General features: G+C 44.3%; 1 protein-coding gene across 1 annotated transcript in view; it reads left to right on the forward strand.

Moving 5' to 3' along the window:
* The window catches only part of LOC127584714 (glutamine--fructose-6-phosphate aminotransferase [isomerizing] 1-like), an 83,783-nt gene extending 64,029 nt beyond the window's left edge, over positions 1–19,754 (forward strand). Inside the window, exons 13-19 of the mRNA XM_052041607.1 lie at positions 1,726–1,846; positions 7,633–7,790; positions 13,563–13,677; positions 14,718–14,845; positions 15,206–15,373; positions 17,356–17,517; positions 18,490–19,754. Of these exons, the coding sequence (XP_051897567.1) occupies positions 1,726–1,846; positions 7,633–7,790; positions 13,563–13,677; positions 14,718–14,845; positions 15,206–15,373; positions 17,356–17,517; positions 18,490–18,543 (906 nt within the window). The 3' untranslated portion in view covers positions 18,544–19,754. The remainder of the gene's footprint in view (positions 1–1,725; positions 1,847–7,632; positions 7,791–13,562; positions 13,678–14,717; positions 14,846–15,205; positions 15,374–17,355; positions 17,518–18,489) is intronic.
* The last annotated feature ends 579 nt before the right edge of the window (positions 19,755–20,333 follow it).

A 20,333-nucleotide genomic window follows, 5' to 3' on the forward strand; every position in this document is an offset into this window, starting at 1 on the left:
ACCTGCCACCAGCCTTAGTGTGGATTGGGCAGCTGAGCTGCCAATCAGCTCATCTGCTGCCCTCTTAGAACTAGCCCCCGAGCTCAAGTAGCTGTGGCAATCAACACCTAATGAGCTTTCCAAAACCTTGAATTGTCCCAATTTGGGAGTGCAAAAGTTGCACTGATCCACACACCAAGTAATGTGCCTTTGCAGTCTGTGAATTTAATATCTGTCACTGCTAATTTACCAGCAAGATTTAAATGTAAATAATGAACAATATCTTGTGTGCCCAAGCAGTTAAAACACTAGTATCATGTATAAAAATGATCAAAAATGTGCATTTGTGTAGTGCTTTTCATGACCTCAGGATATCCTGAAGTATTTTTCTGCCGATGATGAACTTTTTGAAATGTAGTCACTGCCATAGTGTAGCAAAGCATTGTTCCTAGCTAACCTCCTACAAAAATTGGTCAGTTTTAGTGATCTTGTTCAACAGGACACAGAAGAGCTCAGCTACTCCATCTGAAGGGCAAGGGACTTGGGCTTAACATCACCTAAGAAGGCACCTCTGACAGTGTAGCACTCTTTCAGTATTTTGCTGACACTTTTATCCACGTTGTATGCTCCAGTCTCTGGAGTGGACTTTTAGATGAATTATGAAGGACGCCAGACTGGAACTCCCAAATGATGTGGAGATATCTGACATGCAGAAGGTGCCTCCTTTACATTGGGAGGCAAGGAACAAGGTTCCTGTTCCTGATCACTGATGCAGAGCGTGCACTTGTATGGGAGTCACTTTGTGGGGTGCAAGGGGAGGGCTGTGAATTGTATTGAATGCGATTTTTTTCCCTATATGCTTCAGTAGTTCACCCAAAACTGGAAATATGAGGTAAGTGAGTTTACGTTAAAACTTCAACTTCATTTTCAGCAGTCAAACTTGTTTGCTGCAGTTTTGAAACCGTATTGTGTCAACGATAAGGCATGTCTATGGAACTTGTATGCGAAATAGTCATCGAGTCACAACGTCATAGAGACACATAGCACAGACACAGGCCTTTCAGCCTATCATGTCAGTGCTGACTATAAAACAATCATTTACACTAATCCTATTTTTATTTATTCTTCATACATTCTCATCAATTCCCCCCAGGTTCAGCCAGTCATCTACATGCTCAGGATACTTTACAGTGGCTGATTAACCCCTACCAACCCACAGGTTTTTGGGATGTGGGAGTAAAGCAAAGTACCTCCAGAGGAACCCCACACGGTCAAAGGGAGAGCATGCAGACTCCACGCAGACATTGACCTGGGTCACTGAAGCTGTGAGGCAGCGGCTCTACCAGTTGTACTACTGTGCTGCTCCTAAATCTGGTGTAATCTTTTTTACGCTGATTCGGGGGAGAAAAGTCCTTTGAGTGAGATGTACCCTCTTGGGCAAGTATATTCCTGAGTACGTGGACTAAAGCTGCAGGAAATACTCCAGGGGTGATCTTGCTGGAACTCTGTAAATTGCAGCAACATTTCTCCTTTGTGTTCAATCCCACCAGCAATAAAGACAACATAACATTTACCTTCCTAATTGCTTGCTTTTGGCATGCTAACTTTGTGTTCCATGTTCCGAGGCATCCAGATCCCTCTGCACATCCACACTTGATATTTGCTTTTGAAAGCAATTCCATTTTCTGTTCTTCCCACCTGTTGCTGTTGACCTGACATCCACTTGTTCCCTGATTCCTCTCTCAGACACGGCAAATCCTAGAGGAGCTGACCGAGCTGCCGGTAATGGTGGAACTTTCCAGCGACTTCCTGGATCGCAGTACGCCTGTCTTCCGGGATGACGTCTGCTTTTTCCTCAGCCAGTCAGGTACTGTGCAGCGGTTGTGAAATATGTTTCTAGGTGTAACATTACTTGCAGTACTGCTAACTAACGTCAGCATTTATTGGCCATGTTTGGCATTTATTGGCCACGTTTGGTTGCCCCTCAGGAAATGGTGGCAGGCCAACTCGAACTGCCTCAGTTCATTATTTCTAGTGATCTGATGTCAATGAGGGGTTTGTCAATTCGCATCAGAAGGCAGTTAGGAGCATGGATTGGAATTCCATATAGATAGATACTCTTCCTTCAGTAGGACATTTGGGTTATAGGACAATCCAACAGCCATGTTCGCCACACCCAGTTCTCCATGTTTCCAGATTATGTTCAAACTGAGTCCAACTTCCCAAACTCTCCTGTGGGATTTGAACCCATCACCTGTGCATAGATGTGGCCCTCTGCTTTACTAGCCCAGCAACATCACCACTACACAAGCACACCCTCTGTTAATGGAGCTTTGCCCAGGCCAGACATCAGGAGTAGAGAGGATGATAAGCTGTCTGATGCCCATCCATTGGGTGTGGGGCTTGCACTTGGAATGTGTCACTGTGCTGGTCAACATGGGTTAAATCCAGGGCTTTGTGAAGTGGGACAACTCGTGTTCCCTTGCTGGTGAACTCTGTTTTCTTCAGGGTTAGTTTACATTCTGTTGAAATTCATTTAGTTCATTTAAAGTTTTCTGGTGAACTCTCTTTTCTGGTGAACAAGTTTGCTGGTGAACTCCGTTTTCTTCAGGGTTAGTTTACATTCTGTTGAAATTCATTTAGCTCATTTAAAATCAAACCAGTCATTGATTCTGCCAAATAACAGACTGAACAACTTGTGTTCTGCTGGAGGTTTACACACACAAAGATCCACTTGTTTGTATGTTAGTATTTCTCAACTCTATTGGGAACCTTATTTTCTTACATTCTTGTCTATGCAATTTTTGTTTATCAGGAGGTTAGCAAGCACTACTGCAACATATTTTCTCTTATTTTCCAAAAATTTGGTGAGGCCAAATGTAATGTGAGGTGTCACAGCTGGTTGAGCTTCACAGCTCCAGTGACTAATGTTCAATCCTAATTTCTGGTGCTGTCTGTGTGGAGTTTGCATGTTCTCCCTGCGACTTGGTGGGTTTCTCCCAGGTGCTCTGGTTCCCTCCCATCCAAACTAGTGTAGGTTTGTAGGTTAATTGCCCACTGTAAATTGGCCCTAGTGTGAAGGTGAGTGGTAGAATCTGGGGACAGTTGCTAAGAATGAGGAGAGGATAAAAATAGGATTGGTATAAGTGGATGCTTGATAGTTAGTGCATTCTTGGGGAGGGGTGGTGTCAAATGGCTTGGTTCCATGCTGTATGACTCAATGATGCTAACGTCATTAGCCCAGAGGAAGTAGTGGTGATCCAATCTGAATAGTCATGGAATCTCAACACATCTCCCATCCAAGTAACTTGATTGGCTGATTCAAAGAGCATTAGATGTTAACCATGTCGTGTGGGGCTGGGCACTTTAGTTTATTGAAGTAGTTACTGAATTGTCATTACAAGCCCCAATCAGTATCTATCAGAGTAGGCTTGAAGGACATTAAAGCACCAGCTGGATTTTTACGACAATCAAGTGGCTTTCCAGATAAGCAGATGGTCTCCCAATTGGTTAGGATGCGGAAGGTTCCTTGTTTGATCCCTGGCCACGTACATGATCGTCGATTCTGCTGAGGTGACCATGGAGTTCCCACAACTGGCTTCCCCACAGTTGGGTTAAAACATAGAACAGTACAGCACAGGAACAGGGCCTTTGGACCACAATGCCTGCGCCGAGCTTGACGCCAAATGAAACTAAATCTCTTCTGCCTGCACATGATCCATATCCGCCATTCCCTGTGTATTCACATGCCTGTCTAAAAGCCTCTTAGACAGCACTATTGTATCTGCTCCCACCATACCCCTGACAGCCCGTTCCAAGTACCTATCACTCCCTGTGTACAGAAAAAAAAACTTGCCCATGCATTCCTTTAAACTTTCCCCCTCTCACTTTAAATGCATGTCATCTAATCTTTGACATTTAGTTAATGGCTGGTTTGACAAAAGAAGGTGGGCTTGTGCAGGAAGTGGGTGTGGACTTCAGCTCTCATTTCATCTCCTTACAATATAGAAGAAGATGATTGGATTTATATCATCTCTCAGAGCAATCCCATTCTCCCACTCATTTCTCTTTCAGTTGTTCATCAACTTCTCCCTGATTCTCCTACCACCCCATACACCAGAGCCAATTTACAGCGGCCAATTAACCTACCAACCCGGGACCAGGATGAGCCATCAAAACATTTAGGAATGCTTATGGTGATCTTAAACAAATGTGCCATTGGATTACTTACCGACCTTATCAAAACCTTTTAATAATTTTAATATTACCATCTTAACTTGGTCTGTTCCAATAAAAAAGGCCTCAAGTATCTCTCCCTCTAGTATGAGTTTAATGAATTTGAGTGTGCATCTGAATGTGTGCATGTCTACCCATTGTACATGGGTGTAGAGATGCACTGGCGGTTTATAAGTTGCCTTTATTGGTGAGTGTACTTGCAGGATTTGTGAACTTGGGACGTTTGCTCTCCATAAACCTTATCTAGATTTGGATCCAAATACAAACGACTCCAATGCAAAAATGTTCAGGAAGCAGCTGCTGTGCTCTTGTACACTGAGAGCAATCTAATATATTAAAGGTCATTGCTGTAGTATAAAGGCAGAATTCTGGCTTGTATTAATGTGCCTTCAGCTTCAGTTAACAAGGTTAACTGAAGTCAGCCTGTTGAATGAAACCACTGTTACTACTTCTGTTTGGAGAAGATCGGGACTGGTTAATTATTTGAAGTAAAAGGAGATAAAGCATGGTAAGGTGATCTCCCTTGGCTTGTCTTCTCAGAATCAGAATCAGAATCAGATTTATTATCACTGACACATGACATGAAATTTGTTGTCTTGTGGCAGCAGTACATAAAAGACACAAAAATCTATAAATTACCTTATACCGCTATAAATTACAAAAATAAATAAATAGTGCAATAAAAAAAAGGAATAATGAGGTAGTGTTCATGGATCGTTTAGAAATCTGATGGTGGAGAGGAAGAAGTTGTTACTGAATCGTTGAGTGTGGGTCTTCAGGCTCCTGTACCTCCTCCCCGATGGTAGTAACGAGAAGAGGCCATGTCCTGGGTGGTGAGGGTCCTTAATGATGGATGCTGTACATCCTGTACCTCCTCCCCGATGGTAGCAACAAGAAGAGGCCATGTCCTGGGTGGTGAGGGTCCTTAATGATGGATGCCGCCTTCTTGAGGCACCGCCTCTAGAAGATGTCAACATTCTCAAGAGAAAGTGACTTTGACCTACTGTATATCAATCCTGTTCTTTGTTAACATTGGACATCATTTCTATTTCCTTTATAACATTTTATTTTTGCACTTTGGTCTGCTAATTGGATACATTTCGGTGATGTGTTTATCTGATGAATGTGATGTACCTGCCACTGTCACTTGTCAACATTGACAAAGAACCCCGGGTAGAGGAAACGTGGTTATTTGTGGCCCAGCCCAGATGGAGATGCACTACATGACATGGCTTTTGTTGATGCTGCTCAGATATCACTTTACACCATTGAGTTCTGGCCAGTATAATATAATAGACACTATGTGCAGCTTCATTATTATATAGAAGCCAAAAACTGAGAGTCAGTTACTTCTGTTCTGCTTCTATTGAATCTGTTGTGTAATGGAACTCTGTTCTCGCTTGCCTTTCTGGAATAGTCAGAAAAACCATGAAAAAAAGTATTTGCCCAGAAAATGTTGACCTGTATCCACACAAAGAAACGTTTCAATTCATTAATGTTTCAAGTCAATTACCTGTGATCCTGAGATATTGACTTGCTCGCTCTCTCTGTATCTCTATGTCTCCTGACCTGCTGAGTAAATCCATCTTTTCTTTTATTTTGGATTTCCAGCATCTGCAGTTCGTTTTCCCCCAAGTATTGATTTGTACCTTGAACTCAGAATTCCATCCACATCCCCAAATCACTCCTAGGTCTTGCCTCCTTAGTTGCATAATTCCCCTTACTCCTAAAAAGAAAACTCTGAGAACTCTCTAGTCATCCATCTGTGGCCTTGTGTGTATCCCAGATTCTGTCAACTCCAACCCCAACCTTAATTCTAACTCCAGAGACAGCTGCCAAAGACCCAAATTCCATAAACCCTCTAAAGCACTGCTTGTCAGCTGACTCTTTGACCAAGCATTTGGTCCTCTCCCCTACTATCACCCTATGTGGCGTGACGCTGAGTTTTGTATGATGTGCCTTTATACAATGCAGTATTTTCCTATGTTAAAGATGTTATGCAAAAGCCACCATTGCATGAAAGGCAGAGTCACCTTTCTCACTGTCCCTTTAGGTCACGGGATGTTCAGCTTCAACAGAGGTTCAGAAGATGCTAATACTTTCCAGCATTGTCCCACATTTTGACATCCTTTAAGACCCTGATGAGTATTAACTGACTCTCAACATCTGTCTTCTATATAATAATGAAGCTGCACACGGTGTCTATTAGATTTTACTGGCCAGAACTCCATGGTGTAACGTGGTGTCTGAGCCCAACTATTAGGATCTTCACTGGCAGAACTGACCTTGCTCCTGAGTAGCGCAGAAATACACAGACTGGAGCTGGGACTGTGTGGAGTTTTCCACAACCTACAATTCCACACCTTTCAAACAGACCTACTGTCAGCTTCCATCTGTAGGTAAGAAGCTGTTACATTGTGAATTTTGTAGACCGTGATAATGTAAGGCTTCTATTTTATAAATCTGACTCTGTTAAAGATCCTTGGGGCCAAATAAATGTGTCTGTCTTTTAAAATATAAATTGGAAATTACATTTGCATTTTTATGAGGATGTTCTATTTGCTCGTTCAGAATCGTCATCTTAGACAGTCCCTTGGGGTCAAGGATGACTTGCTTCTTCAGTTCTGTGGGTTTAAAGGTAACTGAGACCAGTGAGAGAGCCAGTCTCCCCCACAGGTGGGGCAGGAGGTATCTGATGGTACAGGCAGGTGAGAGTTTGTGAAAGGGTGCACTGGAAATTGAGCAACTACATGGGTCCCATCGTTTACTTTAGTTATTTCGTATTAGATTATTGGATGTTGATTCAGAAAGTTTTGAACATTTTGTTTCGAAGTTGCTTAATTATTTCACCTTATTCCTGAATTTACCAGCATCCAATTCCTACAGTGCTAAATTATTTACATAGTTTAATTCAAATTATAGATTATCCAAGATTTTTCATATAGTCTATCATATATTGTTTCATGACATTGGGCAATTGTATGGTCTCAGGCCCTCTAAGATTTTACTGCATATCCAGGTCTATCTTTTTTTTTGCTATTCCATGATTTTAAACTCGGAAATGTACTGCCTCATCAAAAAAAAGCCTCTGGAATTCCTTCCATGAATCCCCCTACCACTTATGTTTTAGGATATTCCTTAAAACCTACTGCTGTTACTAATCTTTTACTCCCCTTCCCCTTTATGGTTCCTGGTGTTCAATGCTTTTGATAACATTACTGCAGAGTGTCCTGTAATGTTAAGCGTCCAAGTTGTTGATGAGAAGGGAGATGTGATTTCTTTAGTAGTTTACTGTTTTACATCCTGCACTGTTGCTGAATGTATCACTTTATGGAATGGGATTCGGAGAGCAATGAGATACATCGGCAGTGAGTTTTGATCTCTGTGTTCTGTAACCCATTCTTCATTGTTCTGCAGGTGAAACTGCTGACACTTTAATGGCCTTGAGGTACTGCAAAGGAAGACGAGCCCTGACTGTTGGCATCACCAACACCGTGGGCAGCTCGATCTCCCGCGAGACTGACTGTGGTGTTCACGTCAACGCTGGACCAGAAATTGGTGTGGCCAGTACAAAGGTAGGACAATAAACCAGCTCTGGGCTGTCTGAATATTCTATGATGGTTTCAAAGCAAAATGCATCGGGTGGAATCCAGTTCATTTGGGAACTCTTTAGAAGAATGAGAAAGTATTTTCAGAAAAATTGAGAGGGGATCTAATTTGTACAATTCCAAGGGGGTTAGACAGACTGGTGTGTAGAGGGTGCAGTATGCGTTCCCTGGCTGGGGATGAGGGAGCCCAGAGCAAGGGGTCAGAGTCTTGGGTTACAGGATAAGAGATTGGGAATGAAGCATGGAGACATTACTGAGGGTAAAGGCTGTGAAGCCCGAATTGCTGAATATGTTTAAGAAGATTGTTAAATTCCTGGATGCAAATGGAATTGAGGGACATGGGGAAAGCGTGAGAACGTGGTGTTGAGGTAGATCATAGATCAGTTTGAATGGGAGAGTCAGCTCAGTGGGCTGGATGGCCTACTCCTGCCATTTTCCATGTTTGTGTGTAAACCAGGAGATACAGAGGCTGCGACGAAACATTAGGTTTGTGCTTCAGGTATAGTTACATTGTGAAGGTTGCGGAATAGAATCCATAATGTGGGAGGCCATTTGACCCATCCTGATCGTTCTTGTTCTTTGAAAGGTCTTTATTCCTTGGAACGTCAGAGAATGAGAGGCGACCTTATAGAAATGTTTAAAATTATGAGAAGCATAGAGAAGGTGGATGGTAACAAGTCTTTTCCCCAGGGTAGGGGAGTCCAAAACCAGGGGGCATAAGTTTAGGGTGAGAAGGGAAAGATTTAAAAGGGACTTGAGGGGCAACTTTTTCACACAGAGGGTGGTGAATATATGGAACAAGCTGCCAGAGGAAGTGGGTGAGGCAGGTACAATAGTATCATTTAAGAGGCACTTGGATAGGTACATGGAGGGGTGGGGCTTAGTGGGATATGGGCTGAACACAGGAAATTGGGACTAGCTGGGTGGGCACCATGGTCAGCAAGGACTGGTTGGGCTGAAGGGCCTGTATCTGAGCTGTATTGCTCTATGACTCTGACCTATTGAATTCATCTCATTCCCTTGGTATTTCCCAGTAGTCTGCAAGTCTTTTAAAGTATGCACCAGTTCCCATTTATAGTTGTTACTGGGTCTGGTTCCACCACCCTTTAAACTGGCTTTGTTGAACACAGCAAATTTACTTCCTTTTTCTAAAAAAAAGAAATGCTCTGATTCTTTTGCCAATTATCTTAAATCTGTGTTCTCTGATCTGCCAATGAAAACATTCTCCCTTAACCTACCTCAACAAAACTCTCTATAATTTTGAACAGCTCTATCTTATCTCCCAATAGTCCCTCTCACAAGAGAATGATGCCAGGTCTTCTGTTCTCTCCCCACGACTGAGGTCCTTTATTGACACAGTTCCAACATGTCCTCTCAGAGGCCTCCCTGGTGCCAGAGGTGCTTCCTAAAATGTGAAGTGCCAAATTGGATACAATAACCTGATTCCTAATTTCTATACCTTCACTAGTTTGCTTTTGCATTCCTTGTCTCTTTTTATAAAGTCTTGGATTCTGTTCATTTTTAATAGAAAATAGGGAATGTAAATCCAACTCATTAAAAAAAACTCTGGAATTACGGGTGGGGTAAGTAACAGTGGCCATTAAATTACCAGACTGCTGTCAAAAGCACATCTGCTTCATTGCTGCCCTTACTTGGTTTGGTCCATAAGTGACTTCAGATACCCAATATGGTTAACCCTTACTTGTCCCCTGAAATGGTTAAGCTAAGTTCAGGGTATGATTAGGGATGGGCAATAAATTCTGGCTTTACTCACAACCTGCGAACAAACGAAAAAAGATCCTTCAGAGTTCTGCTGTTAGCTGAAGGGAGAACGTGCAAACTCTACACAGACAGAACCTGACGTTGGGATTGAACCTGGGTCTCCAAATCTGTGAGGCACTACTGTGGTGCATCAGTTGAACTATCCATTGTCATTGTATGAGATTCCATTTAAGGTAGAATGGATGCTGCACCACTAAAGAAGAGGTAATCCTGTGCCTCACACAAGGTTTGATCAAAAAACTGGCACGGGGGCACTGGACTGAAGGGCCTAGCAGATTCCTTAAACAACCTTCACTGTAGCTGTTGTATCACGCTAGTTCTGTCAAATTCTGACATAGATTCAATGTGATGAGTACACTGACTTGTACCATTCTGCTAACATGGTGCTCTGCACACTTCTGGAATTCGATGTTTACCTTTTCATAGACTTCCCTCCTGTTGCCAAAACATTATTGGAGCAGAAGTATTCTGAAGCAAGCAAATCTCCAAATCACCCACATTGAGTAGTCCAGATGCCAAAAATGTTCCCAGTGCAAGTGGCCCCACGGGTTCACGGAACATGGAGTCTGGTACGTGGTCACACAGATTCCAACCCCGATACCACACTCTGAAACTTAAAGAACTGTACTCTATATAGTCGCACCTCTCTATCCCCAAAAAGGTCTCAAAATGCTTCCCAGACAATTTATTTCTTCAAATGTAGCCACTAGTGTTGTTGATAAGCACAACAGCCAAATTGGTGCATGTTCCAAGATTGTTCTAACTTGACATAAGAGAGACTGCAGATGCTGGAAATCTGGAGCAACACACACACAAAATGCTGGAGGAACTCGGCAGGTCGGTCAGCATCTATGGAGGGAAATATACAGTCGATGTTTTGGGTCAAGACCCTTCATCAGGACTGGAAAGGAAGAGGGCAGGAGGGGAGGAGCACGAGCTGGCTAGTGATAGGTGAATCCAGGGGAGGGGGAAGGGAGTGCGAATGAGGTGAGAAGCTGGGAGGTGATTGGTGGAAGAGGCAAAGGGCTGAAGAAGATGGAATCTGATAGGAGAGGACAGTGGACCATGGAATAAAGAGAAGGAGGTGGGGAACCAGAGGGAGGAAGATGTTGGGGGATGGGCAGGTTGTGAGGGCGGGGGAGGGGAAAGAGAAGGGGTAATGGGGCTAGAGGGAAGAGGGAAAACATGGGGGGGGAGGAAACAGAGGGGAGGGGTTACCGGAAGTTGGAGAAATCAGTGTTGATGCTGTCAGGTTGGAGACTACCAAGGCAGAATATGAGATGCTGTTCCTCTAATCTGTGTCTAGCATCAACCTGGCAGTAGAGGAGGCCGTGGGCAGCCATGTCAGTGTGGGGATGGGTAGTTGAATTAAAATGGCTGGCCACCAGGAGATCCCGGCTGTTGCGGTAGACAGAGCGAAGGTGCTCGTAGGAGTGATCTCCTGATCTGCATCGGGCCTCACCGAAGTAGAGGAGGCTGCACTGGGAGCACCGGATGCAATAGATGACACCCTCAGATTCACAGGTGAAGAGGTGCCTCACCTGGAAGGGCTGTCTGGAGCCCTGAACGGTGGTGAGGGAGGAGGTGTAGGGATAGGTGTAGCATGTAGTGCAGTTGCAGGGATAAGTGCCGGGAGGGTCATCTGCGGGGAGGGACAAGGGAGTCGCGGAGAGAGCAATCCCTATGGAAAGCGGTGGGGAGGGGGAGGGGGGATTGTGCCTGATGGTAGGATCCCGTTGGAGGTGGCGGAAGTTGCGGAGAGTGATGTGTTGGATGCGGAGGCTGGTGGGGTGGTAGGTGAGGACAAGGGGAACCCTGTCCTTGTTATGTTGGGAGAGGGGGATGGGGTGAGGGCAGACTTGCGGGAAATGAAGGAGATGCAGGTGAGGGCTGCATTGATGGTGGTGGAACGGAAACCCTGTTTACTGAATAAAGAGGACATCTCCGATGGATTCATGTTTATCATTTATCATATATGTGTCATTTCTTGCATCCGGTGCTCCCGGTGCAGCCTCCTCCACATCGGTGAGATCTGACACAGACTGGGGGATTGCTTCGTTGAGCACCTTCACTCCATCTGCCACAACAGCCAGGATCTCCTGGTGGCCAGCCAGTTTAATTCCACTTCCTATTCCCACACTGACATGTCTGTAAGGCTGGACACAGATTCCCCACACTTTCCTCCCTCTGGTTCCCCACCTCCTCCCCTTTGTTCCATGGTCCACTGTCCTTTCCTATCAGATCCCATCTTCTTCAGCCCTTTGCCTCTTCGACCAATCACCTCCCAGCTTATCACATCATTGCCACTTTGCTCCCTCCCCTACCTACCTTCCTCCCCCTCAGCTGGACTCAGCCATCACCCGCCAGCTCGTGTTCCTCCCCCTCCCTCTCCCCCCACCCTCTTTATTCTGGCTCCTGCCCTCTTTCTTTCCAGTCCTGATAAAGGGTCTCAGCCCAAAACATCGACTGTTTATTTCCCTCCGTAGATGTTGCCTGACCTGCTGAGTTCCTCCAGCATTTTGTGTGTTGTTCTAATTTGATATTGGTTGGCAACAGTTGAAGAAACAGCGTTGGCCTGGAGCCACAGCGATGTTCGACAACGGGAAGATGGTTCATTACCTCATTCCGATGAAACATTATTGCAACTACTCTGGGGACAGTCTAGATTGCGTACTTGGGTTGTGGCTTGAACCACAACATCCTGATGCAGAAGCAAAGTACTGAGATGTTATTTCTGCAAGATGAGTTTCTGGCCTTTTATCCTTAAATTGGCCACAATATTCCCCTTGTCGTCATATTCCAGTGTGTATATTTTAGTAGTTTAAAGAAAAGATCATAGTTGGCTTTAAAAGTTCTGCATTGTCTCTGAACAAGAAAGAAATGAGAAGTTGCTGAAAATAACTTCAGGCCATTGTAAAGGATTAAAGATTGCAAGAAGATTACAGTAAAGATTTGCTCAAGTAAAGTTTGGCACCCAATGAATGGAACGCGAATTGGAAACTTTCTTTGTGGGAGGGATTTAACCTCTTGGAGTTAGTTATGGTGGTATCCAATATTCCACCATGTATCTTGTGACATACAGTAATCTTCTCAATCCTTAATTCAAATTCTTCTTGGGTTGATAGTTTCTTCCACAAACAGAACATGGTAAATTAATATTCCCAGTGGATCTACAAGCTCCTAAAGGAAACCAGTTGGGCCTTATTCTGTAATTCTTACCCAGTTACTCTCTGACCTCTGTGGCTTGGTTGTACTCAATGATCAGAGCTGCCAGGAAGAGGCTCGATGATCTTTTGGGGAAAATATTCTCTGCCCCAAGGATTCAAAGTCATAAAAAAAAATCTGTGAATAAGTCACTATTCCTTCTTAGAAAATGATTGCTGCAACTTCTTTCAATGAAAGACAGCCGACACTTAGGGGTATTTTGAGTTGCTTGTACACAGATAATATTGGGGCTAGAGTCTTTCTCTATAATTTGCCATATTACTGTAGATTTCTAATGAGCAGGGCAGAATGCCATCCATCAGTTTCCTCAGTTTATTTTTGCCTGTTTCCAGTTCCTGAATTCTCCGATTTAGGAGCTTGTTAAATAAACTCCACTTTGTCAGTCCATGTTCTGAGAGTGTGCAGTGTTCTGAAATATTGCCATGCATTTGATAGCCATGGAGCAAGTGATCAGCCGGAAAGAATGAAGGCAGTCTCTCTCGCAGAGTGAGGGATCAACTTGGGTTTTAGTTACATTCCAAATAATGATGAGAGTTTTTGCTGTTTTATGTGGCAAATGCTTTAACCAGATGGAGGATTTTATAGATCCCATGAAGGATATTAATTTACTGCTGCAAATTGCAGTAGCTTTGGCCCAGTCAGTATGTGTTTTCCCTGATAAACTCGGGCATTGAGCTTGGTGTGGGGATCAGATCAATCTTAGCTACCTCATTTTACTCACCCTCTCTGCAGGTCTACACAAGCCAGTTTGTGGCCCTGATAATGTTTGCACTCATGATATCAGAAGACCGAATATCGATGCAGAAAAGACGGAAGGAGATCATTCAGGGGCTCCAGTCTCTGCCAGGTAACCTGAGCCAGAAAGAAAGTCCACCCCTATTTAATCATGTGGGTATATCTTGGGAGGGGATGTAGTTTGGTATGGCTGTGCTGCAGTGTTATAGAGATGTGTGATTTTGTTTTTTGCATTGCGCCAAAGTAATCCAGGCTGTGTTGAGGTTTCTGGGTAAATTTTGTGCTGATATGTTTCCTTTTGTGTATCAACATTCAAAGAAACATTTGCAGACTAAGGTTGTTGAAGCAATGACTTTGACCATGGGAGAGAATAGTTGTGGAAAGAAAGAGCCTGCATTTGAATAGTACCTTTGGATATCCCAAAATGCTTCAAAACCAATGAAGTGTTTTTGAAGTGGTCTCATTGGTAGGAAAGTAGTTAAGATCTCAGGTTTGATGATTCAACATAGGTTATGTATGCTTATGATTTTATGTTATTGTACTTTGTGATAAATGTAGTTGGTCATTTTCCTGGTTCTCCACCCATCTGTCTTTTACACTCTTTAGTCCATCTGTGTAACTCCTTCCAGCCACTCCCCTCCAAAGTCGCCGCACTCGTCCAATTCTCTCTTCCTCTGCATCCCTAGGTTTAATTGCCCCTACTACAGGCAGCTGTGCCTTCACCCTAATCTCTGGGAATATCTTCTCTCTGTCTCTCTGCTCCCTTATTGCTCCTGGAAGTCCACTCTCTTTAACCAACTTGCCGCCCTGATATCTTGTTCATACTTGGAAAAGTTCACCTTGGGACCTTCAGAATCAGATTTATTATCACTGATACATGATGTGAAGATAGAACATAGAACAATTTGTTGTTTCATTGTATCAAATGGAAATTGTCATAGAAAAGCCATTCGCAGCAATGTACTCATACCAATACTCTATTGCTGGTAAATTTATAACTAATTTAAACATATAAATATCATTCTTGCAATGCAATGCAATGCAATGCCACATTTCAGAATACAAGGCCATATAGTTCAAATTGCTCAAAAAGTAAGCTCTTTCTGTCTTCCCTTTCCCCCTTCCCCACACCACTTTTTGTTTTTCTTGTAGCTCAAATAAAGGAAGTTCTAAATTTGGATGAGGAAATCCAGAGATTAGCTCGCGAGCTGTACCAGCGGAAGTCTGTGCTCATTATGGGTCGTGGTTATCATTATGCCACATGCCTGGAGGGGGCGCTGGTGAGTAACACACAAGCTTCAGGGCAAGAGGGGAAGGTTGTGTTTCTGACTCAGTTGAAATCTGCTTCCAAGTGATCTATTAAATGGCTAATAATTTCAATATCACCAAAATCTCTGCTAATCAGTCAGAGGATGCAGTGTGGGGGCCAGAGCTGATGTGCAGTGCTTGAATAATCAATTGTTCTGCTTAACAGATCCCTAATTTATTAAATGCTATGTTTTATCATGATCGACTCATTGATTAAGATAATATTCCTGCACTAAGATTACGTTCATGCACTTTGCACTTACCGTCTTAGTGTTCTATCTCTGCTACCACTATGGAAATGACATCTACCTTTTTTAAAACTCTGATTGCAGAAAATTAAGGAGATTACCTTCATGCACTCCGAAGGAATCTTGGCGGGAGAGTTGAAACATGGGCCGTTGGCCCTGGTGGATCATCGAATGCCAGTCATCATGATTGTCATGCAGGATCCCATGTTTACCAAGTGCCAGAATGCATTGCAACAGGTGGTTGCTCGCCAGGTAAACCCCAGCAGGTTTAAGGGTGCAGTGGGGGAGCCTGTGTTTTACTGTTACAAGGAACAGGGCATTTGGCCCAACAAAGTGCATGCTCGTAGTTCACGTCAGCTCCAACCCATCTGCTGCCTCTTCTAGGCAAAGTTAATAAATAAATGGATAGCAAATCAGATGTGCCTGCAGAGATTTGAACACTTAAATCACCGAACCCTGGGCAGTCACAGGAAGGACCAGTGAGCTCACTTCTCTACAAGATTTTGGAGAGGGGTAATTGAAGGGGAACATTTGCTCACAAAATGAACACTCATTGAATATTTTCATCCAGCTCACAATTGTATGTGCCAGCTATTCACATTAGAAAATATTCAGCTAAGCACATAGATGGGAAAGGCTCAGAGGGATACAGCCCAAATGCAGGCAAATGGGACTAGTTTAGTTGGGCGCCTTGGTCAGCATGGACGAGTTGGGCTGAAGGACCTGTTTCCATGCTGTATTACTCTATGACTCTGCGTGCTGTAAAATAAGGTTAGTGGAGATGGGTACTTGATCAAGTGTCTCAGTGGGTTGAAGGGTCTTTTCCTTGCTGTATGACTGACTCCTGCCTTCCTGGATCCGCCCTTCCTATTTAAAATTGCAGCTGATATCGGGAGTGAACTTTAAAACATTTTATTTTCCCTTCATTGACGCCTCTGTGTTATTGGATTGTGTGGCAGTGGGGCCCCGGAGTGCTAAGGACCATTTGAAATACTGTGTGCAGGTACGCATCAGGACTTGCTGACCAGCGTAAAATTTGTCCTTCGTGCTACAAGGGCTTTTGAAATGGCTGTGTTTGTTTTGGCCTATGTACAGTTTCTCTGCTAGCTTTAAGAAAGGAAGCTCTGAGATTCAGTTGCAGGTTTAGTGACTGTCGCTGTCTAGGAATTTGCAATGTTTACCTTTCAGATTTTTTTAGAAAAACAAGTTTGTGTGACTAGAGAAACAAAGGACTGCAGATGCTGGAATCTACATGAAAAACATGATGATGCTGGAGGAACTCAGCAGGCCAGGCAGCATCCGTGGAGAAAAGCAGGCGGTCAACGTTTTGGGTCAGGACCCTTCTTCAGGACTGAAGATAGCAAAAGAGGAAGCCTAATATATAAGAGGGAAAAGCAGAGCAGTGATAGGTGGACAAAAGAGGGGAGGTGGGGTGGGTGGTGATAGGTAGATGCAGGTAAGAGGGGAGGCAGGTGTGGAGGAGGTGGGGAGAGCAGATCCACTGAGGGATGTGTCAAAGGTAAGGAGAGAAACCAAAACAAAAGGGGTAGAAAAAAGAGAGAGAGGCTAGGGAAGAGAAGAAGCATGGCGGAGGGGTGTGGGGGTTACTTAAAGTGGGAGAATCCAATGTTCATGCCGTTAGGCTGCAAGGTTCTAAGACGGAAAATGAGGTGCTGTTCCTCCAGTTTGCGCTTGGAATTCTCCTGGCTGTGGAGGAGGCTGAGGACTGACATATCAGTGATAGTGTGGGAGGGGGAGTTGAAGTGACTGGCAATGGGGAGATGCAGATCACTGCAGATGCAGGTTTGTGTGACTGTGTTTAATCAATGGAAGAAGCATCCTGCAGCCACAGTTCTAGACCTTCCTCATCTGGGTCTGCATCTGCAGTCTCTTGTCTTTCCTTATCTGGGGTTTCCCTTTGTGGCTGAACAATGTGACTCACAGACAGGCTGCTGAATGTACACGGAGACGCAAGAGACTACAGGTGCTGGAATCTGGAGCAACAAACAAAATGGTGGAGGGACTCAACAGGTCAGGCAGCATCGGCGGAGGGAAATGGGTAGTCGACGTTCTGATGCAAAACGTCAACTGTCAACTTCCCTCCGCTGACCTGTTGAGCCTTCCACTTTGCTTTTCTCCTACTAGTGACTGTTTGGAGGAGAGTAGCTGGTGCAGGAGCTGATATTCAGTGTGCAGACACCAAGTCAGGACACCCGGCTGTTTCTGTTCTGTAGGGACGGCCCATCCTGATCTGTGAGAAGGATGATGAGGAGACTGTGAAAAATGCCTACCGAGCCATCAGGGTTCCTCACACAGTCGATTGCCTGCAAGGAATCCTCAGTGTTATCCCTCTCCAGCTCCTGGCTTTCCATCTCGCTGTCCTTCGGGGCTACGATGTGAGTAGTCGCTTTATGTCTAACAACGAGATTCTTATGATTAGTTTCGGCAGATTTGTCTGTCTCACTCAGATTTATGCAGTGCTTTGCAAACAGTGTCACATGTATGGCCCTGAATTCACTTTGCGTATGTGGTGATGTAAAATGCACTCAAAGTTGACCAGCCCAGCCTGTGTCCCAGCAGTAAATGTTAATAAAGAACTGATGTTGATGAAGGGAGTCTTCCTCTAAACCCAGTCTTGGACCCTGAGTTACCTCCAGACCCAGGACAGAGGGTGAGAAGGTGAAGCTGTTGACCTATGGTGGACCAGCATGCCTTGTCCACTGTGTGGATGTGGGGAACCCATAACACAGGCTTTCATAAGGGTACAAGTAATTGGAACGGTCAACTACCTGCCCCTTGTGCCTGCTCCACTATTGAATAATGTCGGAGCCAGGCCTTGGCTCCATCTGTTTCACCAAACCCTTGATTCTCCTGTAAGCCAAGAATGGGACCAGTTTAGACTTGGATTCATTCAGTGAGAATTCCAAAGATCCACAACAGAATTCCTCCTCCATCTAAATTTTGAAACTCTCCCCCTGTGTTCTAGTTACCCCCTCCCCCAGGAGAAGCATCTTCTCAGCATCCACTTTGTTGCATCCCTTCAGAATATCACGTTTTCCAACAATGTTTCATTTAACAAAGTTTTCAGTGCTAATTTCCCCTCAAAATTTCTTGGAACTCTGTGCTATTTGCAGTATAAACAGTCTCCCACATGTTGTAAACAGTTCAGACTGCTCCTCCTCCTGTTTGCGAAAGATTACTTGAGATAGAGGGTTCTTGGAAGAGGGCAGTTGAGACAAATGTGCAGAAGCTTACGTTCTTTTTTTTCTTTTAACCTCCTTATCCTCGCACCCTCTTCTGTGGCTGATTTACACAAACGCCGTCTCTTCCTCCCTGCTGGGCAATAACACAACTCGCACCAACTGCAGGTGGACGACAACAAGCGTTTGAGGAAGATCGAGGCCGATTATGTGCCTATGTGAGGTGTTGCATTTATCGTGGGGACTGACCATCAACGTTTCGGGAGCTCCTCTTATCCACTTAAAGCTGGTGGCGGTTGAACTATGTAAAGTGTAGCATGCAAATTCTGCTCTTAATTGGCATTATTAGGTAACAGAATATCTTGTCAAGGGAAACTGATGGATTTATCAGGAGTAGCTGATCCTTGGAATTATTTGGGACACTTCACTCTGTCTTGCATTTGGGCTGGGGGAGGCTGGGTGCCAACACTTGGCAGAATCCAACTCCAGGAGCAGGTCCCACCAGCTGACCCTCCCTGGCACAGTACACCATGACCAGCATCTCCGTGCACACCAACCCTTTGTGTTCTCTCTCTCTCTCCCTCTCCCCCCCCCCCCCCCCACTCACCTTGTCTTTCTCAGATGTTGAGGGGGTGAGTGGGTCTGTAGTTGGCGCTTTGACCCAATTCTGCAAAACTTTAGGTAGAGCCTTAGTTGCAATTGTCTTTGGTGAATTTTTGAACTACCTCCTATTTCAGTACGCCTCTCCAATGTGATACCTGCTGCTGGCTACTGTATTGTGGCCCAGAGAGTGGGACAATCTGTTTTCTCCCCAGCACACTTCTCTCCATTGCCCCAACAGTTGAGACAAACATTTCAAGGGATGGACCTTTGACTCTGAGCATTGAAACTGCCTGGGAATAACTGAATTTGCTGCCTGACAGAATCAGGAATGAGATGTCTGTAATACGTGGCTGTGTGCCGTGAATGCAAACAAAGTTAGGTGTAACATAGGGCTCAGAGTTCTATATGGGGCTTCTGAGGTAATGCTGCACAAGCCACTTTCTCCCAGCCATTTGTCTAAGCTCTGCTTAGGTCTTGATTTTCAAGAAGGACTCTTGGTACTCCAAAAGAAACTCCAGGATATCAGGGCAGACTTTATTAAAACTTTTGCTCATTTTGGTTGAGTTTAATTTGTACTCTCTGTTCACAATGAGGATAACCTCAAAAATTCCTCTAGCTCCACCCTGTTGAGAGTAGATATCTTACCATAAAGGAACTGTAGGTACAAATCTCAAGTTGCATTGCATGTACTTTCATAAAGAATTTTGTAAAAGATGTTGGTATACAGGTTCCCCCCACCATTTCTTCCCCCCCCCCCCACTACCCTTCCACCTACCCCTCCCCCAACACTATTGACTTTGTAAACTCAATTAAACTAGAAATTCTGTTCACCTATGGTGTCTTGTTTTCTTTTAAAATGGTTGGATAACATCTGAAGCTTGAAGTCATTCAATGGAATCTAATCCTGACATAATGCCAAGAATTCTGAACCAACACCTGAATCCATGACCACCACCAATAAGGACAGAGACAGCAGGTGCACAATCCAACATGGAAACACATCGCCATTCCTTTATCTCTGAATCTGTGTCCTGAAAACCCCACTGACCCAGTCCTTGAGAATACCTTCCAACTGTGCATTGCAGTGGCTTTAGGGGAAGGCCTGCGGTGACCCTCAGTTACTGTTGGGCAAATGCTAGCTGTATCAGTAATGCCCATGTCCCTTGAATGAGATTGTAGGAGACCTCTGCCCAGTATGTGCTGCATGTTAAACACAAACTGGTTTCCCACCAACTGCATGGGAACCTTCTGTGGTGGTCACTGGATGGTAACCAGGGATGAGGGTTGTGTCTGACTTGCAGCGTCAATGATAGTTGAGAACGATAAAGACCCAGAACTGATTAGTCAGTGATCTGCGTTGATGTGAACCACTCTTGCTTACATTGTGAACCTTCTCATTTAAAATGAAG

This window comes from Pristis pectinata, chromosome 30 (assembly GCF_009764475.1).
Source record: "Pristis pectinata isolate sPriPec2 chromosome 30, sPriPec2.1.pri, whole genome shotgun sequence".
In the NCBI taxonomy this organism is placed as follows: Eukaryota; Metazoa; Chordata; class Chondrichthyes; order Rhinopristiformes; family Pristidae; genus Pristis; species Pristis pectinata.